This window comes from Neoarius graeffei, chromosome 11 (genome assembly GCF_027579695.1).
Source record: "Neoarius graeffei isolate fNeoGra1 chromosome 11, fNeoGra1.pri, whole genome shotgun sequence".
Taxonomy (NCBI): Eukaryota; Metazoa; Chordata; class Actinopteri; order Siluriformes; family Ariidae; genus Neoarius; species Neoarius graeffei.
The window spans coordinates 56,056,971-56,078,494 of record NC_083579.1 but is presented as its reverse complement, the minus strand read 5'-3'; the positions used below and the strand labels follow the sequence as shown (position 1 = coordinate 56,078,494).

The window sequence follows — 21,524 nt, the reverse complement described above, 5'->3', positions numbered from 1 at the left end:
TAAGAAAATGGTCTATTAATTGATTATCAAAATAATTTATCGTGACTGCCCTAGTGGCAAGGTTGCATGGGCAGATGAGATTCTTTCAGGGACGCTGAAGGCACTGAACAAGGTTGTGGTTGAAAAGAAGTTTTAACTACACAATATCTTTCAACTGGCAAGTTGGGATGGTGGTCCCTATTTTTAACAAAGAGGACCAGAGGGTGTGGTCTAATTCACACTCCTCAGCCTCCAAGGAAAAGTCTATGCCAGGATTCTGAAGTGGAGCTTATGTCTGATAATTGAACCTAGGATTTAGGAGGCACAGTGTGGGTTTGGCCCAGCATTGTGAGGGGTCATACTAATCCAGCCTACATGTGTTTACATAAGGTTGGGTTTGAAAAAGCCCCATGATTGAGTGCCTCTCAGCATCCGTTGTGGATGCACCTCAGGAGTATACGGTATATGGGTCGATCCAGTCTCTTTATAAGTGCAGTGAGAGCTGTGTCCACTTTCTTGGCATTAGGTCAAAACGCTTTAAGGTAGGTGTCAGGTTCTATCAAGGGTATTTCGTCTCCGATACTGAACACTTCAAATGACAAATTCTTTAAACCAATAAAGACATAATAATCAAGGGAGTGCATATGTTTTTGTTTTATTTTTAAGAAAACAAAAAAGGAAAGAATGACTAGCATGTTTACTTTTGGATAAAGGAATAGTCAATGAATGAAAGTTAATATTTTGGAAAAGAGGGATCAATCTTATTAGCCCAAGCCATTAGACCTCCAGTGATATCTTTCACCGTGATGTCCTCTAGTTCAGTTCCAGACATCATCTCCAGCAGCTGCACAGCCGTCTGAGAGTCATTTCCCAGTTTACACACTACATACACTAGCAAAAAGGAAAAGGTAGGAGGGAGAGAAGTTTTTACTGCTTGAAAAGTAACTATTGGAAGCATGTTTTTCATGTTACTCTGAAAGCCGGAGGAAAATGTACATTTAATAATAAAACTCACCACCATGCAAACTATTTACTGTTTATATTATAATGATTTGGATTTGACGTTAAAGCTTAAGAACACAGCTCTACACTGAAATCCAGATACACTACTGTATGTCAGATATAAAATAAAATATAGTCTTAAGAAAAATATAGTCTTATACAATTATAACTGCTCTTCACACTATAAAGAGTATACAAAATATTACATATAAAATGAAAAGTTTGCTAGTTACCTGGGACGGGTAATTCAGAGCTCATCTGCGATTTCAGCTCGCTGATCATCTTCTTCAGGAAATTAATGTGGTCTGTCTTTTGATCCTCTAAACTGGCCAGTGGAATATCTATTAGTAAAAAAATAAATCTTAATGGTATCATGTAGCTACTGCTTATGTCATTCTATAGCACTTTCTATAGTGGCAACTGCACCAAACGATCTGTATTTCCAGAAACTATTAAAAACCATTGGAACTCATACTGATGGAAACTGGCAGATGGCAAATGTCCACCTCCACTTTGGGCCGAACATCAAGTAGGAGATGAGGAGTACCACAGTCCATGATGGATTTGTACTCCTGCAGTTGATAAGAAAAGAAAGAAAGAAAGCACAACTTTATTCATCACACACTTGTGAAATTTTCTCTCTGCATTTAACCCATCTGAAGCAGTGAACACACACACGCACACAAACGCGAGCAATGAGCACACACACATACCCAGAGCAGTGGGCAGCCATGCTAACAGCGCCCGGGGAGCAGATGGGAGTTAGGTGCCTCGCTCAAGGGCACCTCAGCCCAAGGCCGTCCCATATTAATCTAACCTGCATGTCTTTGGATTGTGGGGGAAACCGGTGCACCCGGAGGAAACCCACGCAGGCACGGGGAGAACATGCAAACTCCGCACAGAAAGGCCTTCTTCCTGTGAGGCGACCGTGCTAACCACTACACCACCATGCCGTGGTGTATCAGATCAATTCTATCATTTTCTTGGCTTTATATCAACACAAAATCATATAAGAAACAATGTCTGAATTTTATATACCTGCACAGAGACTCGCTGTTCTGCAGACAGAAGATTCAATCTTCGACACTGGAAAAAGACAAACAATCAAAATGATGACTAATTTTAAAACTCATGTCATCATCTCTAGCCGCTTTATTTGACGAAAAGAATTTTTAGTTTCTTGGAATAAGTTTACTTTAATTAAAGGTCAGATTTCTCACGTGTTTTCAGTGAGATTAATTTAATTAACCACAAAGATTTTTCCATTCCTTTTATAGTGAAGGCATAATTTCAGGCAGCGCTATAGTGACCTCTTGTGGACAGTTTCTTAATAGCATACAGAGGACACATCAGGCGCTTCAAATTACACCAATGGAACAGAGGGAAATAAATAATAATGAACACATCAACACAAGCAATGACCCAAAACATCACTCTGTGACAAAATTCTGACCTTATCTGTTGCAGAAGAGCCACAGAAGCGTTCATAGTCCTGCAGCTCTGTGACTGTGGGCATCTCTCCACAAACAACACAACCTGCCTGCTTGGCTCTCAGCTTTATGCAGCGAAATCGGCCATCCTGAGCATCAAACATCAGCAGCTGCTGCCCAAATGAAGCTGCATTGCCCAGTCAAAGACAGGTGTCATCAAATATTGCGTACCACAAGCTAAAAAAAAAAATCTATGGCTGTCCATGTGGTTTCAATGAAGGATACATTTTTGGCCAGAGGCAATCTTCAGTACTTCTAAAGCTTGAAGACAGCCCATGACTCCAACCACTGCAATGAAGATGGAAATATACTTTTACACTGCACATGACTGGTTAGAAATCCCTGAGCACCTGTAATTAGCTATAGCAAACTGAGTCATGAATAGAAAAAAATAATCAATCACTGTTTATTTATGCATATACCCATTTCTACAAATAAGGCACAACTTTCCATACATAGGTAAACCTTAGTGGTAGAATAAAGGGGGCATTTAGTAGGTAGGGTGCAGTACGTAATGCTCTACACACATGCAGTTGATGAATGTCTACACGAGCTAATTTTGCAGATGGAGCCTCATTTGTAAATCTCTGAATACCCTTGCTTTTTTTTGACAAAAAGCACACACACACTATATTATGCAGGTGTACTAAACAATGCACACAGCAACTCCTACACTCAATCCGTTCCTAATCCTGGCCTGTTCATCCAGAGTGTAGGGTTGGAAGATATGACTATTTTTATAACAGACATCTAAAATGTATTTCCTCTTCCAAAGACTATAACCAATTTCAAATAAAAAAAAAAAGAACTTCATAAATTAGGTAGCACAGTGGTAGCCTCACAGTTCCAGGGTCCCTGGTTTGACCACATTGGTTTCTTCGTCCTTCCCACCTCAAAAAAAAAAAAACATGCTAGTAAGTGGATTGGTTATGCTAAATTGCCCCCAAGTGTGAATGAGTGTGTAAAGGTGTACGTGTGTACAGGACTGGCTTCCTATTCAGGATGATTTCCACCTCACACCCAGTGCTCCCCTGGAAAATTTTTAAATTAGAGTCTTCAAATGGTGCATTCTGGTGGCATCTCAGGCTGATTTAGGCACGATTCAACATTATTAAATTTGCTGTTTTTTTACCTTATCAAATATGCAAGAGGCAAATTTCAAAGGGCAAAATTAGATACGAAATGAAAACACTGGAAACAGTCAATTCAGAAAAATATTAAATTTTATTGCACAAAACAAAATTGCACAATATTGAACAATATAGGGGTTGTTTTACAATCAGGGTATGCAAGCTAAAAATCACATTTAACACTTATTATATTCAATATCAAAAGGCTTGACTAAATAAACTTGGTTATTTATTGTAGCCCTGTGATAGCTCTATTTACCATGCAAAAAAAAATTTGGTGATAACGTTATTTTTGGTGAATGTATGGCAATATGTCATATTTAGCAAAATTACTCGTGTCATTTAGAAAAAGTGCTTTTTTGACCACAGGTAGCTCCAAAAGGGATGCACTTAAATCATTCTTTATACCATAAAACAAATATTTGGTTCCATATCATTGGAAACAGTTAAGTTTTAATGTTGAATGCCAGTAAGTTTTCAGACTATTTTGATCAAATTAGTATGTAATTGTGTCAAAAAAAATGTCCTCTCCGAGACAGCTAATTTTTCAATATAAAATAACATATCTAAAATGATGGCGGCACGGTGGTGTAGTGGTTAGCGCTGTTGCCTCACAGCAAGAAGGTCCGGGTTCGAGCCCCGTGGCCGGCGAGGGCCTTTCTGTGCGGAGTTTGCATGTTCTCCCCGTGTCCGCGTGGGTTTCCTCCGGGTGCTCCGGTTTCCCCCACAGTCCAAAGACATGCAGGTTAGGTTAACTGGTGACTCTAAATTGACCGTAGGTGTGAATGTGAGTGTGAATGGTTGTCTGTGTCTATGTATCAGCCCTGTGATGACCTGGCGACTTGTCCAGGGTGTACCCCGCCTTTCGCCCGTAGTCAGCTGGGATAGGCTCCAGCTTGCCTGCGACCCTGTAGAAGGATAAAGCGGCTAGAGATAATGAGATGAGATGAGATTATTTTCATCCTAAAATGTGGTCAAGATATTGGGATATAAATATTAGAGAACAACTAACACAAAGCTTACAGCCTTATATTTAAAAGCACTATGGAAGTAGTGGATTCTGAATTGTCAAAAAAAAAAAAAAATGTCCTCTCCGAGAATCACTTCATTTTTGACAAGGAGTCTTTGATAACATTTTTGCTACTTTTCTTTATCTTATAGCAGATTACACAAAACTACCATACACATATGTCAAAAAATTACTTGAAATCTGTTCTTTAACTTGTCCTTCACTTAAAAACTGGTACAAGAACCAGTTTGAATTTTGGACCCCTGTGACACAAACTTTGTACCCTGATTGTAAAATAACCCATAGGGAATCGAGGTCAAATCACGCAACAGCGCCATCTAGTGACCAGCGCCTAGAACGTGGTTTTATGTATGGTTGCAAATGGCAGTCAGTGCACGCAGCGAAACCCTTTATTTTCACCTCTGGGTTGAGTACCAGGATAGTCTAGACCTACATTGCTTATTTCTATAGTTATTACTCATTTTCAGAGAGGAATAGGAGATATTTAGGTGTGGAAAGTACTCTGCATTGTTCAATTTATGGTACTGATTTTTATTTTTTTAGGTGTGCAAGTGACAGCTCGGCGGAGCGCCGCGTATCTGCGCTTTGGAGAAAGCCCTGTGGGCTCATTGCGCTTTCATTACCACCATGAATTACTGTTCTATGTTCTGTCTGATTTGTGATTTCTTTCATCCTACAGGTGTGCATGAGGATGTTTTATCTCTCACGAAGGCATTAGAAAGTGAAGGTTGAAAAGCAAGTAGAACTGGGACTGTAAAATCACAGTGTGCATCCAGCATAACTAGTACCCTGTAAACTCACATGTCATAGCTGTTAACTGTACGTTGGACTCACCTACTCCTAAGACTCCTCCATCAGAGCAGTTTGTGACAGTTTCAGGTGATGGGGGAACAGGATATAAACACCTGTAGCAGGGCCCTCCTTTGTAATTATACACAGTGAGCTATGAGACAAGATAAAGATGACAGCCAAGCACATTTATGTTCCGATGAAAAAAAAGCTGAATTTTTACACTTTCAGTTAAGAAAATGGTTTGTTTGTTTGTTTATAAATCACATTCTAATGTGTTCAGATAGAAGGCATAATTTTGCTCTTAAAAGTGTCCTACCTGGCCTTCCATTCGCAAAGCACTTGCAGACACTAAGGGCCTGCCACTGAGAACACAGGCATCGTTGACAAGGTACCGTGTTGGAACATTATCTGAGCAATCAGCCACAATGTCATACATAAAAACACAAGTAGTCAAGGATGCAAATGTTGAGATTCAAGAGAGTACTCAAACCTATCAGGTGATATTTATCTAAACATTACAGCATGGAAGGATACTGTTGGATGAGTTGTAAAGCATTCTCAGAGGAAAGCTGGAGATGATATGGAACGCACTGGGTTGTAGAATTTAACCTGTCAGAACACTAAAGTTAACACACAACGCATAGGGTTTAGCCTGGTTTCTAATGCATACTTGTCTTCAGTGTGGAAAAGATATGTACCTGCTTAGGGCCTGTGCTGCAGACTGGGCTTTGGGCAGACCCTGAGTCCGCTCTGTGTGCAGAACCTGTCTGTGCAGATTACTTAGCTCCACCTCATCATAATCCAACAGCCCCAACCGTCCTAATACAATATACAATATCTTGTGTAAAATATACACATTGAACTGATTGTTAAGTTCCATGATCATGAAATGTTTGATCTATGTTTAGTACAATCCTATAACAAGTGTGCATTAAACCATAATGGGTGTGGGAACACCCTTCATTTTTAACTGATGGTAGTCACTAAACAGGGACACGTATACACACAATACAATCTAGTCCAAAATTGGTAAGCATTTTAAATGTCTGATGTCACTTTCAAGCACTTTATATTGATGTTTCCACAACAATTTTCCATAAACAGGAAGTGTGTAATAACCAGCCAGCTTAAGGGAACAATTAAAAGCAACATGAGGTATATAAGATATATTATGGATGTGGCACAAAGTACTTAAGTATTTAATATATACAAAACAATAATACTTTTTATATTGTGTTTGTACATTTCATACGATCCTGCTTGTGTATGGTTATTTATAGTTTATTTTCACTTTATTAGTTCACCCAACTGGATTTGTTGGGTGTCCAGAAAAATGTTGGAGGCTTTAGTAATTTAATTTTATTTGAGCACTCGTTCTAGTGCAAAACCAAGAAGTCTGTCTAAACCGGGAGTTAGGGTTCAATGTTGACGTTACCTGGACCACTATTTGTTTGTTTGTTTTAAATAAAACAGTGGTATATATTTAGTCAGGATTTTCCTGCTTCTGTATTTCATACTTAAATCTTGTCTACAAAGCAAAAACAAACAACAAAAAGTTGTCTGAATGCCGATCTAACCGTTCAGACTGAGGATGCAGTATTGGATTCCAGCATTACATATGAAAGTGGGCCAAAATACCCAACCACCGGGGTTGCACAAGCCAGTGCATACCTCGTGCTGGTCCCAAGCCCGGATAGGTTGGGGAGGGTTGCATCTAGAAGGGCATCCAGTGTAAAAACAAGAGTCATCAGGAGATGACGTATCCCCTCGGCCCCCACATGAAACCCCACTCCAAATTTTCCTAAGTTCAATTGGTTGCCATGGAAATACGGAAAAAAAAATCAAAGAAATTCCAAAATGTCAAAAGGCACAACTCCTCTAGTCACTTAACATAACTGTCAGGTTTTGTGAAAAAAATTCCTGATAGTTGTTGAGTTATGGTCTGGAAACTAAAACGTTTACAGATAGACAGACAGAACGATAGCTATATCCCTCTGCATTACATGCGGGGGGGGGGATTTAAAAAAAATGCCAAATCACATACACAGATTATGATGATCTGCTGTGGCTACCCCTAACAGGAGCAGCCAAAAGAAGATATGAAAGTGGGCCAATTCAGAACTGAAAATATCAGATTCAATGTGAGTCTGCTGTTCACACTGACAAATAAAAGGCTAATCTGTGCTGAATGTCCCAAAAGCATCGTAGCACAAAGATCATCATTAAATTTTATATATATATATATATATATATATATATATATATATATATATAAATAACCATGTAGGAGGCTCAAATTTTGCATGCTGGTACATAAATAGGAATAGTATGTAGCAACACTGTCATTTTGGGTCTGGATGATCCTGCATGGTTATAGCACTCCCTCAAAGATTATCAAAATTTTATTGGAGTCTTTGGCTGTGCTCTGTTTAGGCCTTCAGAAGACATATTTTTACCCAACATAGGCTCTTGATTTTTTTCCCTTATTGAGATAAGTAGAAACACTCAAAAAAAGCAATAAACAGAAAGGAAACTCTATCAGTGTTTGAACAGAAGACCTCACAAGTCTGACAAATCATTTTGGTTGTCATTTTCAGAGCACTGTAACACCTTGTGGGAATGTGTGCAGATTTTTAAAATATTTTTTCTTTATTCTCCATGATCCCTTCTTTTTAAAAACACCAATTTGGCTTGTCTTACCCAAATCTTTCTTTTTTATTTTCCATCCTGAACATGGGCAAAATGCACCATTGAGAGCAATATGTTTTCTATAATATTAATGTAAAGAGTAAATAACCAAAGGCCAATTTTGCCCTGACATGATCACCTGAGAGTGCCTGTGCAGGGGTGGAGGTATCCTTTTCAATTTCAATGATTCAGTGATTTTAGGGGCACCTGTGTTGAGAGTAACCACATATATATTACCATATGGTAATAAGTGTATATTAAGTTATGTTCATTATAGGTCATTAATTGAGTCCACTTAAGGCTCTCTCTTTTCATATCAAAATTCATTGCTTATGTCCTTTCAAAAGCTCTCTTTTCATGTTGCTTGGCTCTTTTCCTCCTGTTATCCTCCTTCCTGGCAATGTCAATCTTTTTGCATGTGTCATAAATGCACCTCTGCCACTGTGGACTCTCAGTTACAATATCCTTCCACTTGTGCAGTACTCCACCACACTTCAGAATGTCCTTGACGGTATCTTTATATCTGAGCAATGGACGACCAGTCTTTCTAAGACCTTCTGCCAGTTCACCAAAGAACAGTGCTTTGACCAACCTATCATGTGGTAGACGCACAATATGCCCCACCCATCGCAGTCGATTTCTCGTATGTATGATCTTAATATCTTCAGACTTAGCATAGTCCAGAACTAATTAATATAACACACATACTTGTGTGGCTTGATATGTCCTCTTCTGCTGCAAACAGGAAATGTCCCCATTGTGGGATAATAAAGGTCTTCTTATCTTAGCGCGAGCAGCATACATAATCACTCTCCTGGTTAAAGGGGTACCAAATATAATATATCCAGTTGCTGATGTGACAAAGTAACGTATTCTTAAGTATTCTATCAAATTTATATACTAGAAAACAACGAAATATCTTGGTAATTGTAAATATAATACTTTATACGCTAAACCGCACAAGAGTCGCCATTTTTAAAAGACCGTGACGTCAGCGCTACCCACTGCACTAGCGGAACTCTCCGAAATAGAGGAGATAAGCGTGTAATCATGGCGTCGGGCGCATCAAGTGAAAGCGACAGCTCTGTCGAATCATACGAAGAGATCCCGCAAGACACACGCAAGCAGGCTATGGCTTAGAAGGGTACCAGTTTGAACCTAGGAGAGGTACTATGTAGTGGAAGTTCATTATGTCTAACTATTAAAGCTATTTTAAGTTCGTTTCTTAAGACAAGGATCTTTTAAGATGTTACCTTGTTGACAGTTTCGGTGAGAATCTTCCCCCTTCTTCAAAACAGTCACCAGATGTCGAGTGGTGACGTGCCTTATCAGCTGATGTTACGCTACGGAGGCTTGAACGTCCCGCCCAATTTGACAGGTAGTTCACGCCTCCTGCTGTCAGGTCGCTCCCCCAGGACACATCTGGTGACTGTTTTGAAGAAGGCGGAAGATTCTCGCCGAAACTGTCAACAAGGTAACATCTTAAAAAATCCTTGTCTTAAGAAACGAACTTAAAATAGCTAGGAGAGGTACTCTCGACTCCGATGATGAAATAAGAGAAGAAAGCTCGGATGACGGCGAAGATGAGACTGATGCTGACCATGGGCATGGCGAGCGTGGGGCAGAGCGTCTGCGTGCAGGTGACACGGCGTGGTGCTCGTGTGGAAAATGTAACGTGGAGTTGCTCACGAGTCCAGCAGAATTTATTTGCTGCAATGAGATAGGCGCCACCCGTGGACTTGCGAAATCGTCGCAAGAGGCAGAAACAGGTATTTCACACGTGCTATTCCCAACCTCAATGAGCCAACACAACTGGGCACATACATACGTCATGAGTGTTACGCAGAGAAAATGAACGTGCATTCTGATTGGATAAAATTAATATCATGGCGGGCTGTTCAAACTGCAGAAATAGTTTGCTCGAGCTACTTTCAAAACACTATAACTTTCCAACCTTAGAACAAAAAACTTTTGTAAGTCGTGAATAAGGTTCGTTAATGTGTGTTTTATTGTTATATTTACTCTATATATTGCCCTCTGTTCCCCTTTAAGATGCTCTTAGCGTTAAGAGGCTTTTGGGAAACCCACCACTGTTTTGCTTCTGAAGAATCTGAACACTTTTGCCTGTAGTGTGAATATGACCATGAGATGAGTAGCCTACCTATTCCAGCTGCAGCCAGGTACAGGGCTAGAGGACATCCTAAACCTCCACATCCCACCACCAAAACAGACGTGTTCAAAAGACTCATCTGACCTGGAAAGAGAAGATACGAGCTGTTTGTGCCAGTTTGTCAAACGAAAAGCAACAACTGTTTCAAACTACTCTTTCATTAGACTCTCACCTTTGACACCGAGCTCTGGCAAGAGCAGCTGCCTACTGTATCGCATGATGTCATCATTACTTAAAGAAGTATACTGCAGATGAGCCAAATGCGATACCTGGTCTTGCAAGTCCATTAGTAAAGAGTTATCCTGCTGAAAATAACAGACAGAATAGTGGCTTCTAAATGACAGTATTTGGGGAGATACACTTGGCATATAGGAGGAGGTGCTCTATTGGACATATGAATGTGAATGCAGACCTTCTGGATTTTCTCGAGCTTGCTTTTTAAAGCAGCGATTTCCGCGTCTTTTTCCAAGAGCTGCTTCTTCAGACTTAAAATACCGTCATCCATATTATTCATTTAAGCGAAAATGAAAGTTAAGCATAAAACTAACAAGCTTCTTCACATGCGCACCATGCATTCACTTCCTGTATACTTACGTCACCAAACACGTGTGCGAGTCTGAAGATCACGTGCTTTCACTGACCAATCAAAAGACAGGTAGTAAACTGCATCAAAAAACAAATACAATTTGAATATGAGATTAATCTTTTATGTATAATATCACAATGTTTAAGGTTAACACAATAATACAGCCTAATGTAGACCAAATTATACTCCTTTAAACAGAGTAGGGTACAATAATGAATTCAGTCCACATCTCACGTGAACGTGTTGTTCTTAGATGGAGTGAGTAGTCTACAAATTAAAGGAGATTGGAAATCTCAAAATTTCATCTCATCTCATCTTATTATCTCTAGCCGCTTTATCCTGTTCTACAGGGTCGCAGGCAAGCTGGAGCCTATCCCAGCTGACTACAGGCGAGAGGCGGGGTACACCCTGGACAAGTCGCCAGGTCATCACAGGGCTGACACATAGACACAGACAATCATTCACACTCACATTCACACCTACGCTCAATTTAGAGTCACCAGTTAACCTAACCTGCATGTCTTTGGACTGTGGGGGAAACCGGAGCATCTGGAGGAAACCCATGCGGACACGGGGAGAACATGCAAACTCCACACAGAAAGGCCCTCGTCGGCCACTGGGCTCGAACCCGGACCTTCTTGCTGTGAGGCGACAGCGCTAACCACTACACCACCGTGCCACCCTCAAATCTCAAAATGTTGATTTTTTTTTTAAATTATGGATTCTAAATATTTTATAGTATTCTACTGAAAGCCCCAGTTTGGTCTGATCAGCTACCAAAACACAGGCAGAGCTGAGCTCAGTCTGTCCCCAACACTTTTAATCAGTTAAAGGAAGAGTAGGTCATTTACTGTTATCCATCCATCCATCCATCCATCTTCTACCGCTTATCCGGATCCGGGTCTCGGGGGTAGCAGCCTAAACAGAGCAGCCCAGACTTCCTTTTCCCCGGCTACCTCCATCAGCTCTTCCGGGGGAATACCGAGGCATTCCCAGGCCAGCCGAGAGATGTAATCTCTCCAGCGTGTCCTGGGTCTGCCTCGGGGTCTCCTCCCGGTGAGGCATGCCCAGAAAACCTCCCCTGGGAGGCATTCAGGGGGCATCCTAATAAGGTACCCGAACCACCTCAACTGACTCCTTTCGATGTAGAGGAGCAGCGGTTCTACTCTGAGTCTTTCCCTAATGACCAAGCTTCTCACCCTGTCTGTTATAGTTCTTGAAATTCTCTTTACATTACAGGCATTTATTTGCTCTTACCTTGGGAGCCTGGGGAGCAGTTGGAGGCTAGTTGCCTTACTCAAGGGCACCTAACTGATTCCCTAGACCTGCTGGTCCAGGGAATTGAACCAGCAACTATTTGGTCCCAAAGCTGCTTCTCTAACCATTAAGCCATGGCTTCCCTATACAGGCTGACAGCAGTGAATAAATCAAATGTTCTGACAATAGAAAAGAAACGTTATCTGCCGCAGTCATGGGGCTGTAAAAATCCAGTCCAACCATTTCATTCAGTCCAAATGAAATAACTGGATGATCTACCAACCTGCCTACCTGTATGCACTCTACTGGTGCTCATAATTACATGTGACTGGAGTTTTCTACAAGGCTAGGCACACATAATGTTAAAGCTAGCAAATTAGTCAACAGCTGTGAGTGCTAATTGTTATTACTGCCAAACCTAATCTGGGCTTGAGGCAAACCATGGCCAGAATTGCAGCAGTTAGGGTGGCTGGTTCCTTTCTGCACACTCACCTATTGGCAATTTAGAGTAGCCAGTTAACCTAACTGCATGTCATTGGGGGAAACCCACACAGACACAGGGAGAACATGCAAACTCTACACAGAAAGGCCCATCAGCCACTAGGAATGAACCCAGAACCTTCTTGCTGTGAGGCGATAGTGCTAATCATTACACCACCATGCCGCCAGAGAACAAACAATAGCCATGTATAAAGTTAGGTGTTTTTCTACATGTGAATAAAATTAGGTAGTTGGCTACCTCAGGGGAAGGCATAGCCTAAAGGTTAGAGAAGCAGTGTTGGGCTCAAAAGGTTACTGGTTTGATTTGCTGTACCAGCAGGAATGGCTGAAGTGCCCTTGAGCAAGGTATTAACCCCCAAGTACTCCCTAGGCTACTTGTAATATGATAGCAACATCTCATCTCATTATCTCTAGCCGCTTTATCCTTCTACAGGGTCGCAGGCAAGCTGGAGCCTATCCCAGCTGACTACGGGCGAAAGGCGGGTACACCCTGGACAAGTCGCCAGGTCATCACAGGGCTGACACATAGACACAGACAACCATTCACACTCACATTCACACCTACGGTCAATTTAGAGTCATCAGTTAACCTAACCTGCATGTCTTTGGACTGTGGGGGAAACCGGAGCAGTTAACCTAACCTGCATGTCTTTGGACTGTGGGGGAAACCGGAAACCCACGCAGACACGGGGAGAACATGCAAACTCCACACAGAAAGGCCCTCGCCGGCCCCGGGGCTCGAACCCAGGACCTTCTTGCTGTGAGGCGACAGCGCTAACCACCATAGACGTCGCCAGACCCATTTTAGGGTAGCTCCAGCCACCCTATCTTATGGCAAAGCCACCCTATATTTTTTGCCCTTTTTTAAATTATTTATATATTTTTTTTCCCAAAAAAAACAAAGGCAGTAAAGCACTGAACATGAGCCATCAAGAACGCAAGTTAATCCGAACAACAGTTTCTGCTTGCTTATTTGTTGTTTAATGCAATATTATTAATATCATTATGATTCCTCCTCATTGGCTCTGTGTCAAGCGTCACGTCGAGTGGTAGGCTAGTAGGACTTAAAAAACTACGCGGGCATTCTGCAGCAGGCGCGGTGCGGGCTTCCATTGAGTTGGGTTTGCAGAGAGTCAGAATTCTATGCTTTCATTTGCAGACACACACGGTGAGATTGTAATTTGATGTCAGTGGTTTGCATTTGCTTAACTTTACCTAGGCTATATTGAGTCTTCTGTAGAATGTTTACATGATGATTTGTGAAGCACTTGCCCTCTTCAGTTTGCGCAGGAATGCATGACACCTACCATTGGTTTTTTTTTTTTTTCACATTTTTGTAGTTTAGCTGGTGAAGTTGCTTCAGCAAGCAATTAAATGATGAAAGCAATTTTAAAATAGAATAGAAATGGTGGGAAGTGTGTCCCCAAGGTGTGATGCTCTTGAAATAATGAATTGATTGACAGCCTTAGTAGGTGCTCTGAAAAATGTTCGGCGCGCGCTGCGCGCGCACAATACCTTTTCTCCTCTGGGTGCTAAGCTACCCCTGTCTCTCAAACCTAGTGACGTCCCTGCTAACCACTACACCACCGTGCCGCCCTGATAGCAACATGCTACTCCCATTTGTGTGTTTTGAAGGCAGGGGGTGACTTTTTTTTTTTTTGGTTGGTTGGTTATTTTCAAAATCTTGCTTACCCTTGCTGGTTTCTCTGAAATTACATATCCTGACTTTAATGTGGAATCTGGGTTGCTAAATCACAGTTAGACCTGGTCAGAATTGTAGGTTATCATTTCCAGGTTATTTTCCAGATTCCTTCTTACTTGTCTAAACTGATTTAAAAAAAAAAGTTATAGATTTTCTAATTTCTTTACAGTGTCAGGGTGGTGTAGTGGTTAGCACTGTCACCTCACAGCAAGAAGGTTCCAGGTTCGAGCCCAGTGGCTGATGGGGGCCTTTTTGTGTGGAGTTTGCATGTTTCCCCCACAGTCCAAAGACATGCAGGTTAGGCTAATTGATGGCTCTAAATTGACCGTAGGTGTGAATGTGGGTGTGAATGGTTGTTTGTCTCTCTGTGTCAGCCCTGCGATAACCTGGCGTCTTGTCCAGGGTGTACCCCGCCTTTCGCCCGTAGTCAGCTGGGATAGGCTCCAGCTTGCCTGCGACCCTGCACAGGGTAAGTGGTTATGGATAGATTAGTGTTGTGCCATTTTCTTACAAATCAGTTGTATACAAGATTGCATTAGTGATAATTCAGACACAACCAGCACCATCTACCAACATTTACTGGCTGAATACCAGTTTGCCTGTGTTTTGACAGCTGGTAGCTGGTCAGACTGAACTGGATGGGTTTCCATTTGCAGGAACTGATTGCTTAACATGTTTGGCGTGCTTCTGTGTGTGTGTGTGTGTGTGTGAATGGATGAGGCGTATCCTTCTGTGGTCCTCCCTCCCTCTCTCCCTCCTCCTCCTCTCCCTCCTCCTCCCTCACATGATCCCTCTCTCTCTCTCTCTCTCTCTCTCTCTCTCTCTCTCTCTCTCTCTCTCTCTCTCTCTAAAGGCGCTCAGTTACGGACGAAGATGGTGAAGGCTATGAGACGTGGTCCAACCATGCGGTTCTTCACTCTAATCGGCATCTTTGCAGCGTTTACAAGCCAGATCTGTGCTCAAATACAGTGGACAGAAGAAAAGGTAAATTTATTCGCCTTCATTGCATATCTTAATGTGCGTTTTCAGTAGTTCTCCAACTCAATCTTGACATGCCTGTGGGCTTGAGGATGTGTGCTGATCACATCTGCTAAACCAGTGACCTGTTTACACATTAATGTTAGTTCTCGAGCTGGATGACTAAAGCAGACTGCTACAACAGGGTTTTTTTTATTTATATAAAATCCGACAAGCGTTGACAAACGATAAGACTATAAACTGCCAAAGTGAAACTGTTGTGTTACAAGCCTATATGTTTTAAACTCTACTAGTCAACTCATGTCTCAACATTTATCACAGACTGGTGATGGTTGCTTTCAGATTTGTACTGGTTTTGACTCTGTGATAGCTGAACAGGTCAGGTGCTTATATACCTGATGACCTGACCATGTGTGTTATGTTCTAAATCTGTCTATCCTGGGAGAGGAATATGTTTTTATATGAATATATTTGTATGTTGTTGCCTATGCTAGTGGTTTCTGTGCCTCCACACCTATTCTTGCTTCTGTCTTCCTTATCCTTGTTGCTATGGCAGCATGCTCCTCTTCACTGATCCAGCAGCTGACATCATGATATTTATAGCTCTGACTTCTCTCAAAGCAGCAAGGTGGTGTGGTGGTTAGCACTGTCGCCTCACAAAAAGAAGGTCCTGGGTTCAAACCAGCAAGGGCCTTTCTGTGTGGAGTTTGCATGTCTGCGTGGGTTTCCTCCGGGTGCTCCGGTTTCTCCCACAGTCCAAAGACATGCAGGTTAGGTTAATTGGTGGCTCTAAATTGACCGTAGGTGTGAATGGTTGTTTGTCTCTGTGTCAGCCCTGAGATAACCTGGCGACTTGTCCAGGGTGTACCCCGCCTCTCGCCCATAGTCAGCATGGATAGGCTCCAGCTTGCCTGCAACCCTGTTGAACAGGATAAGTGGATACAGATAATGAATGAATGAATGTGGCATGACACACCTCCTTTTAGCATCTTGTAACTAAACAGTATGCCTAAACCAGGGAGCATTTTGTGTGATTGCAGGTTTACATTTTATCTAACCAGTCAGCATATTATCAGTCACTGGTTCAGTGACTGGGGGTGGCATGGTGGTGTAGTGGTTAGCACTGTTGCCTCACAGCAAGAAGGTCCTGGGTTCAAGCCCAGCAGCTAATGAGGGCCTTTCTGTGTGGAGTTTGCATGCTGTCTGTGTGGGTTCCCTCCAGGTGCTCTGGTTTCCCCCAAAGGCATGCAGGTTAGGTGAAGTGGTGGCTTTAAATTGACCGTAGATGTGAGTGTGAACAGTTGTCTGTGTCTATGTGTCAGCCCTGCGATGACCTGGTGAGTTGTCCAGGGTGTACCCCGCCTCTCACCCATAGTCAGCTGGGATAGGCTCCAGCTTGCCTGAGACCCTGTAGGACAGGATAAGCGGCTACAGATGATGGATGGGTTCAGTGACTGCTATCAGATGGTTCCCTCCATAGTTGGATAACTTTCAACGACATTATCCCTTAAAGGTAGACTGCCTTTCAGATTTTTCAAGTGTAGGTCATAAAAAGAATTTTCCCTGATGCCCAATTATTTTTGTTTAGTGGACCGAAAGCTACTGAATTAGAATCACAGACTTCCAATTTTATTAGTTTTTTTAAACAGAGCAATTAATGAATTTAGGGCCATGTGGCCCTAAATTCTCCGCTATTTTTTCCTGCTTCATCATGACCCAATTCAAGATACTATGTCATGCATCATGTGGTGGGCTTTCCCTATTTGTGCAAGGCATTGTGGGATACAAATTTGAAACAGGAGAGAAAAATGGAGGGCAGGAATGAAACATGAAAGACTGACTACGGTAACGGTAAGCGAAGAGAAAAGATGTTATGTTGCGAAGGAAAGGAAATGCAGGACCAAACTAATAAATATCAGCGGTCAGCGAGCACCTCGGTGTGATCAGGTGTTCGTTTAGCGACAGAATGATGTAACTGTCAGTGTACTTTCAAGGTAAATCTGTAGATGGCAGTAATGCATCACTGGATGCCAGCTGCCGTAAAACCCAGAAGAAGACGGAAAAGAAGAAAAAGCAGGTAAACCTGCACACACGGACTTCCTCTGTCTGCTTGACTGCATGAAGTGAGCGCGATTTCATGCACATTCAGATTCAGAATATTTATTGTCATTGTTACAAAAAAGAACAACGAAATTTCGTTTGGAGCATCCATACAGCAGAGTTGATAAAGTGCAAACCCATGAATAAATAAATACATACCCCCCTAAGTAACCCAGTGTAAGCATTTGACCCAGTATTACATCAGTACAACAAAAAGCAGCATAGCAAATAACAGCATAAGTTCAAGTTCAAGCATAAGTTCATCAATGTTGATAAAGTGCAGAGCAGGGACATTCAGACAGATACCTGAGTATTGTGACATTGTATAAACAGTGCAAAAACCAGATCAGTGCCATTATAATGTTATAACGTTATTGTCTGGGGGAGATCAGGGGAGAGAGAGTAGTGACAACTGCAACAATGCAAACCAGTTCAATGATATTAATTGGTGGCTTAATTAATTAAGCAGTGAACATTATTTGCTCGGGAATCCCTTCAAATTAAATAACTTCCCAGCCACAGAATGGCCTGTTTTTGGTTTTTTTTGTTTGCTTGTTTGTTTTATTTTTTTCAGATATTGCAGAAATAAACTTCTATCACAATGACCAAATTTCAGAGGGAACTGAATTTCACCAGTTTTATGAAATTGAAAGGCCGTCTAGCTTTAAACAGACAAGCCTTAGGCATACTGTATTATGTAGGCTACTGTTGGTTTTGATCCACTTTTTTTCCTTTTTAATACCAATCAGATCTCTGAGTATCCACCAATATCTGATACTGATCGAATACTGACTTCTTAGAAACCAAAATGGCCCAGCAAACTTTTGTTTGTTGTTTTGAGGAATCATTATAGTTTGCTTTAAAACTGTTTGCATATCTGCTTATGCGCAAGATGTGTGTTCTATCAATCATCACATCGGCTGTGAATTGGGACAGAATCAATGCCAGATCTGATCTGATACTTGTTCATTGTTTCAGGGAAGTACTCCAAAACTGATACTCAACATTAGTAGTACTTTACTAGTGTTCTATAGATTGGAGCACTGACCTCCACTGAAATGGGAATGTTACATCAAAAATGTCCTGCCTACAGCTTATTGTGCTTACTGACTGACCACAAACACAACAGAAGACCAAATGGACTTTGAGAACAAACAAACATCATGAGAGTGACGTTCTATCCAGTCAGTGCCATACAAAAATCACAGTTGACTGGAGCGCAGTGCAGTGTAGTTCAGTGTAGGATTATATTTTAATTACATTTAAATGAGACTGCTTTAAACTTGTAAAATAATCGATTCATAGCATGATATGTCTCTAGAATGGGAGTAACCTTCAAATGTTGTTCCCTATTTAATGTTCTCTGTCGTTCATGTATTTAAGGTTCTCTGTTGCCATGTGTAGCTAATGCAGACCACAAAATTACTCACATGGCATTGCAGTGTATAATTTTCCATACAAGCAAGTATGAACAGGCTGTATTATAAAGCTATAGTTAAGTGTCAACACTATATGTCATGTCTGTTTAAGAAGTCCCAGAGAGGGGCCATTTGGCCTTTTTACCTAGAAAACCCACAAGAGGGCCAATTGGCCCCAAGTCCTCCCTGTAGACACTCATTTTGTTATGGAAATGTGGCTGTTAGTTACCTTACAGCTTAGAAATGAAATCTTACAATGCCTGTTGAATGTTGAATCTCTGCATCTTCGTTCCTTGGAGAGGAGCTTCTTTCACCACAAAATTCTTGAGGGAACTGAAGCGATAGTCCATGTGCACTGAGGTATTTATCCATCAAACAATTGTCTGGTTGCAGTCACATGAGTCGTTATGGTCACATGGGACATTCACATGTTCACATTTTAGAATAGAATGTGTTTTTATTCCTCATTCTCACATTCACACAGAAGTAGCCAACATGACTTCACCACTGAAGTGTGAAGTGTGTGAAGTGTGACCCCCTCACCCCACACACTGCCACTAACAGCCTCATTACCATAACAAAATGAGTGATTAGTGTATTGGGGAAAAGCGGTCGGGCCAAATGGCCCCTGTGTGGGTCTTCTAGGTAGACAGAAAAATGCTGGGACTGCAGTAGTTTTGTCTTCTATGTCCAAACACAAAGAGAAGATTTTAACAGGGACATACTGTATGTCTGTCTAAATATTATGTCAGGAATGAGTAATATTTTTATATATTATATGGACATGAGTGGTTTACTGGGAAATACACCACTCATATTTTTCATATGGGCGGCACGGTGGTGTAGTGGTTAGCGCTGTCGCCTCACAGTAAGAAGGTCTGGGTTCGAGCCCCATGGCCGGCGAGGGCCTTTCTGTGCAGAGTTTGCATGTTCTCCCCGTGTCTGTGTGGGTTTCCTCCGGGTGCTCCGGTTTCCCCCACAGTCCAAAGACATGCAGGTTAGGTTAACTGGTGACTCTAAATTGATCGTAGGTGTGAATGTGAGTGCGAATGGTTGTCTGTGTCTATGTGTCAGCCCTGTGATGACCTGGCGACTTGTCCAGGGTGTACCCTGCCTTTTGCCTGTAGTCAGCTGGGATAGGCTCCAGCTTGCCTGCGACCCTGTAGAAAGATAAAGCGGCTAGAGATAATGAGATGAGATGAGATATTTTTCATACGAGCTACACTGGGACATGGAGATCCGAAACCATGACAAATCTCTATATGTCATTCTTGAGGAAATCGATGAATTGTTTTGATAAATTTGGGTACTTTTTGTTTGTGAATGTGTCCATATAATAAAAAGAAAATCACATATTGGCTTGAAGATATGAAGTTTATCTTCTCGTGTTGAAAAACTCGCATTTTTCATATGAAACACATCACGTAGCTGAGTTACATATTTCACTCTGATGACGTCACTCCCAGTGTTTTCCCGCTGACTGCATGCGCGTTGTCAAAATGGCAAACCAGTTCAAAATTAAAATTATTTTGATTAACTTGTATTTTTTGTGGATTTGTCTCTATAATATAAAGAACATTACATGGTGGTGCAAAGATATGAAGTTTATCTACTCGTGTTGAAAATATTTCACTCGTTCGCTTTGCTCACTCGTGAACATGTTCACCACTTGAAGATAAACTTCACATCTTCACACAACCGTGTAATGTCCTCTCTTTAGAGCACAAGATGTTGAACAACCTCTAGTGATATCAAACCACTATTATTTTTTTCTTTATTCTAATTTTGTCTAGATTTTTGTACGAATGTTTTAAGACTATATTTGCTCCTTTAACATGTTTTAATGTTTGTACTAAATCATCTATGGTTGGAAAGAACTCTGGAGGAATACATTTATAACTGGAATGATAAACTGAAACAAAGTTTTTTTTGTTTGTTTTGTGAAATTTCACGACTGCAGTAATCCATATTATGTCGAGAACCGCTCAGCTAAGTAAAGAGAAACGACATCCATCATTACCGTAAGACATGAAGTTACTTTTAATTAATAAAAATTAAAAAACATTGGATTAGAATGTGTGTTCAAACGTTTGACTGGTACTGTAGCTGTTGCCACTCCTCTACAGTATGTTTAATTTGCCAAACTACAATTTCACTAAACAAGGTTGCCAATATCACATGAAATTAATATGCTTTAACGCTAACTCTCACACTGCCTTCCAACTAGCAAGCACAATTAGATGAGACAGAATCATTGGTTTGAAAAAATCCTATACCGCCGCAACCACAGCTGGAGCAACTGTAAACACGTTCAGAGTGATGTGTGATATTTAAAGTCATGAAAGCAGTTTTCTCCATGTACTCTACATTAACCATAGTCTTCAGAGATATGTAGGAAGTTTTGTAAATATGCAAGAAGTAGGAGTGAAAATACAGTAACATCCTGAGATTTAAAAATGCAATTACATTTGGCTTTCAGTGCATTTGCCCCAGCTCTGTCAATATTTCCCAAAAGGGTCCCTTGGGGCTGATTATTTTCAGTGTGAATGATTTTGTTATGAGCTTGTGGCAGGCAGATATGTATGTTTAATGGCTGTTCACAATATACAATAGCATACGTCTTTATGGATATAACATAAAGACGTATACTATTATAGGAAACTGGAAAATCAGATCATTAGCATTAACTATTTAATTAAAG

The 21,524-nt window shown here is 41.2% G+C and overlaps 2 protein-coding genes across 3 annotated transcripts in view; one reads left to right on the top strand and one right to left on the bottom strand.

Annotated features, from left to right (window-relative positions):
* Positions 1–618: 618 nt before the first annotated feature.
* On the bottom strand, positions 619–19,416 carry mocs3 (molybdenum cofactor synthesis 3). Of its 2 annotated transcripts, none has more exons than XM_060934292.1 (14): positions 19,079–19,416; positions 10,694–10,944; positions 10,454–10,583; positions 10,273–10,365; positions 6,122–6,242; positions 5,958–6,032; positions 5,740–5,857; positions 5,466–5,574; positions 2,697–2,759; positions 2,435–2,598; positions 2,020–2,067; positions 1,457–1,553; positions 1,215–1,322; positions 619–870 (listed from the first exon to the last, which is right to left on the bottom strand). In XM_060934292.1, exons 2-14 carry the CDS (start codon positions 10,793–10,795, stop codon positions 713–715), a joined length of 1,386 nt encoding a protein of 461 aa, XP_060790275.1. In that variant the 5' UTR covers positions 10,796–10,944; positions 19,079–19,416; the 3' UTR covers positions 619–712. The 2 variants fall into 2 exon arrangements, with proteins under 2 accessions (XP_060790275.1, XP_060790274.1); XM_060934291.1 differs by having other exon boundaries at positions 10,454–10,586; positions 19,079–19,415.
* Positions 15,192–21,524, top strand: part of qpct (glutaminyl-peptide cyclotransferase) — a 15,461-nt gene continuing 9,128 nt past the window's right edge. Inside the window, exon 1 of the mRNA XM_060934293.1 lies at positions 15,192–15,311. Within this exon, the coding sequence (XP_060790276.1) occupies positions 15,201–15,311 (111 nt within the window). The 5' untranslated portion in view covers positions 15,192–15,200. The remainder of the gene's footprint in view (positions 15,312–21,524) is intronic.

What these genes read in the sequence shown, in the direction of transcription:
- mocs3 (XM_060934291.1), bottom strand. Translation starts at nt 10,795, where the DNA reads ATGAATAATATGGATGACGGTATTTTAAGTCTGAAGAAGCAGCTCTTG. An exon ending in AGCTCGAGAAAATCCAGAAG is followed by an intron (nt 10,587 to 10,693) that starts GTCTGCATTCAC and finishes TGTTATTTTCAG; the next exon opens with CAGGATAACTCTTTACTAAT. An exon ending in CCATCTGCCAGTTTCCATCA is followed by an intron (nt 1,323 to 1,456) that starts GTATGAGTTCCA and finishes TTTTACTAATAG; the next exon opens with ATATTCCACTGGCCAGTTTA.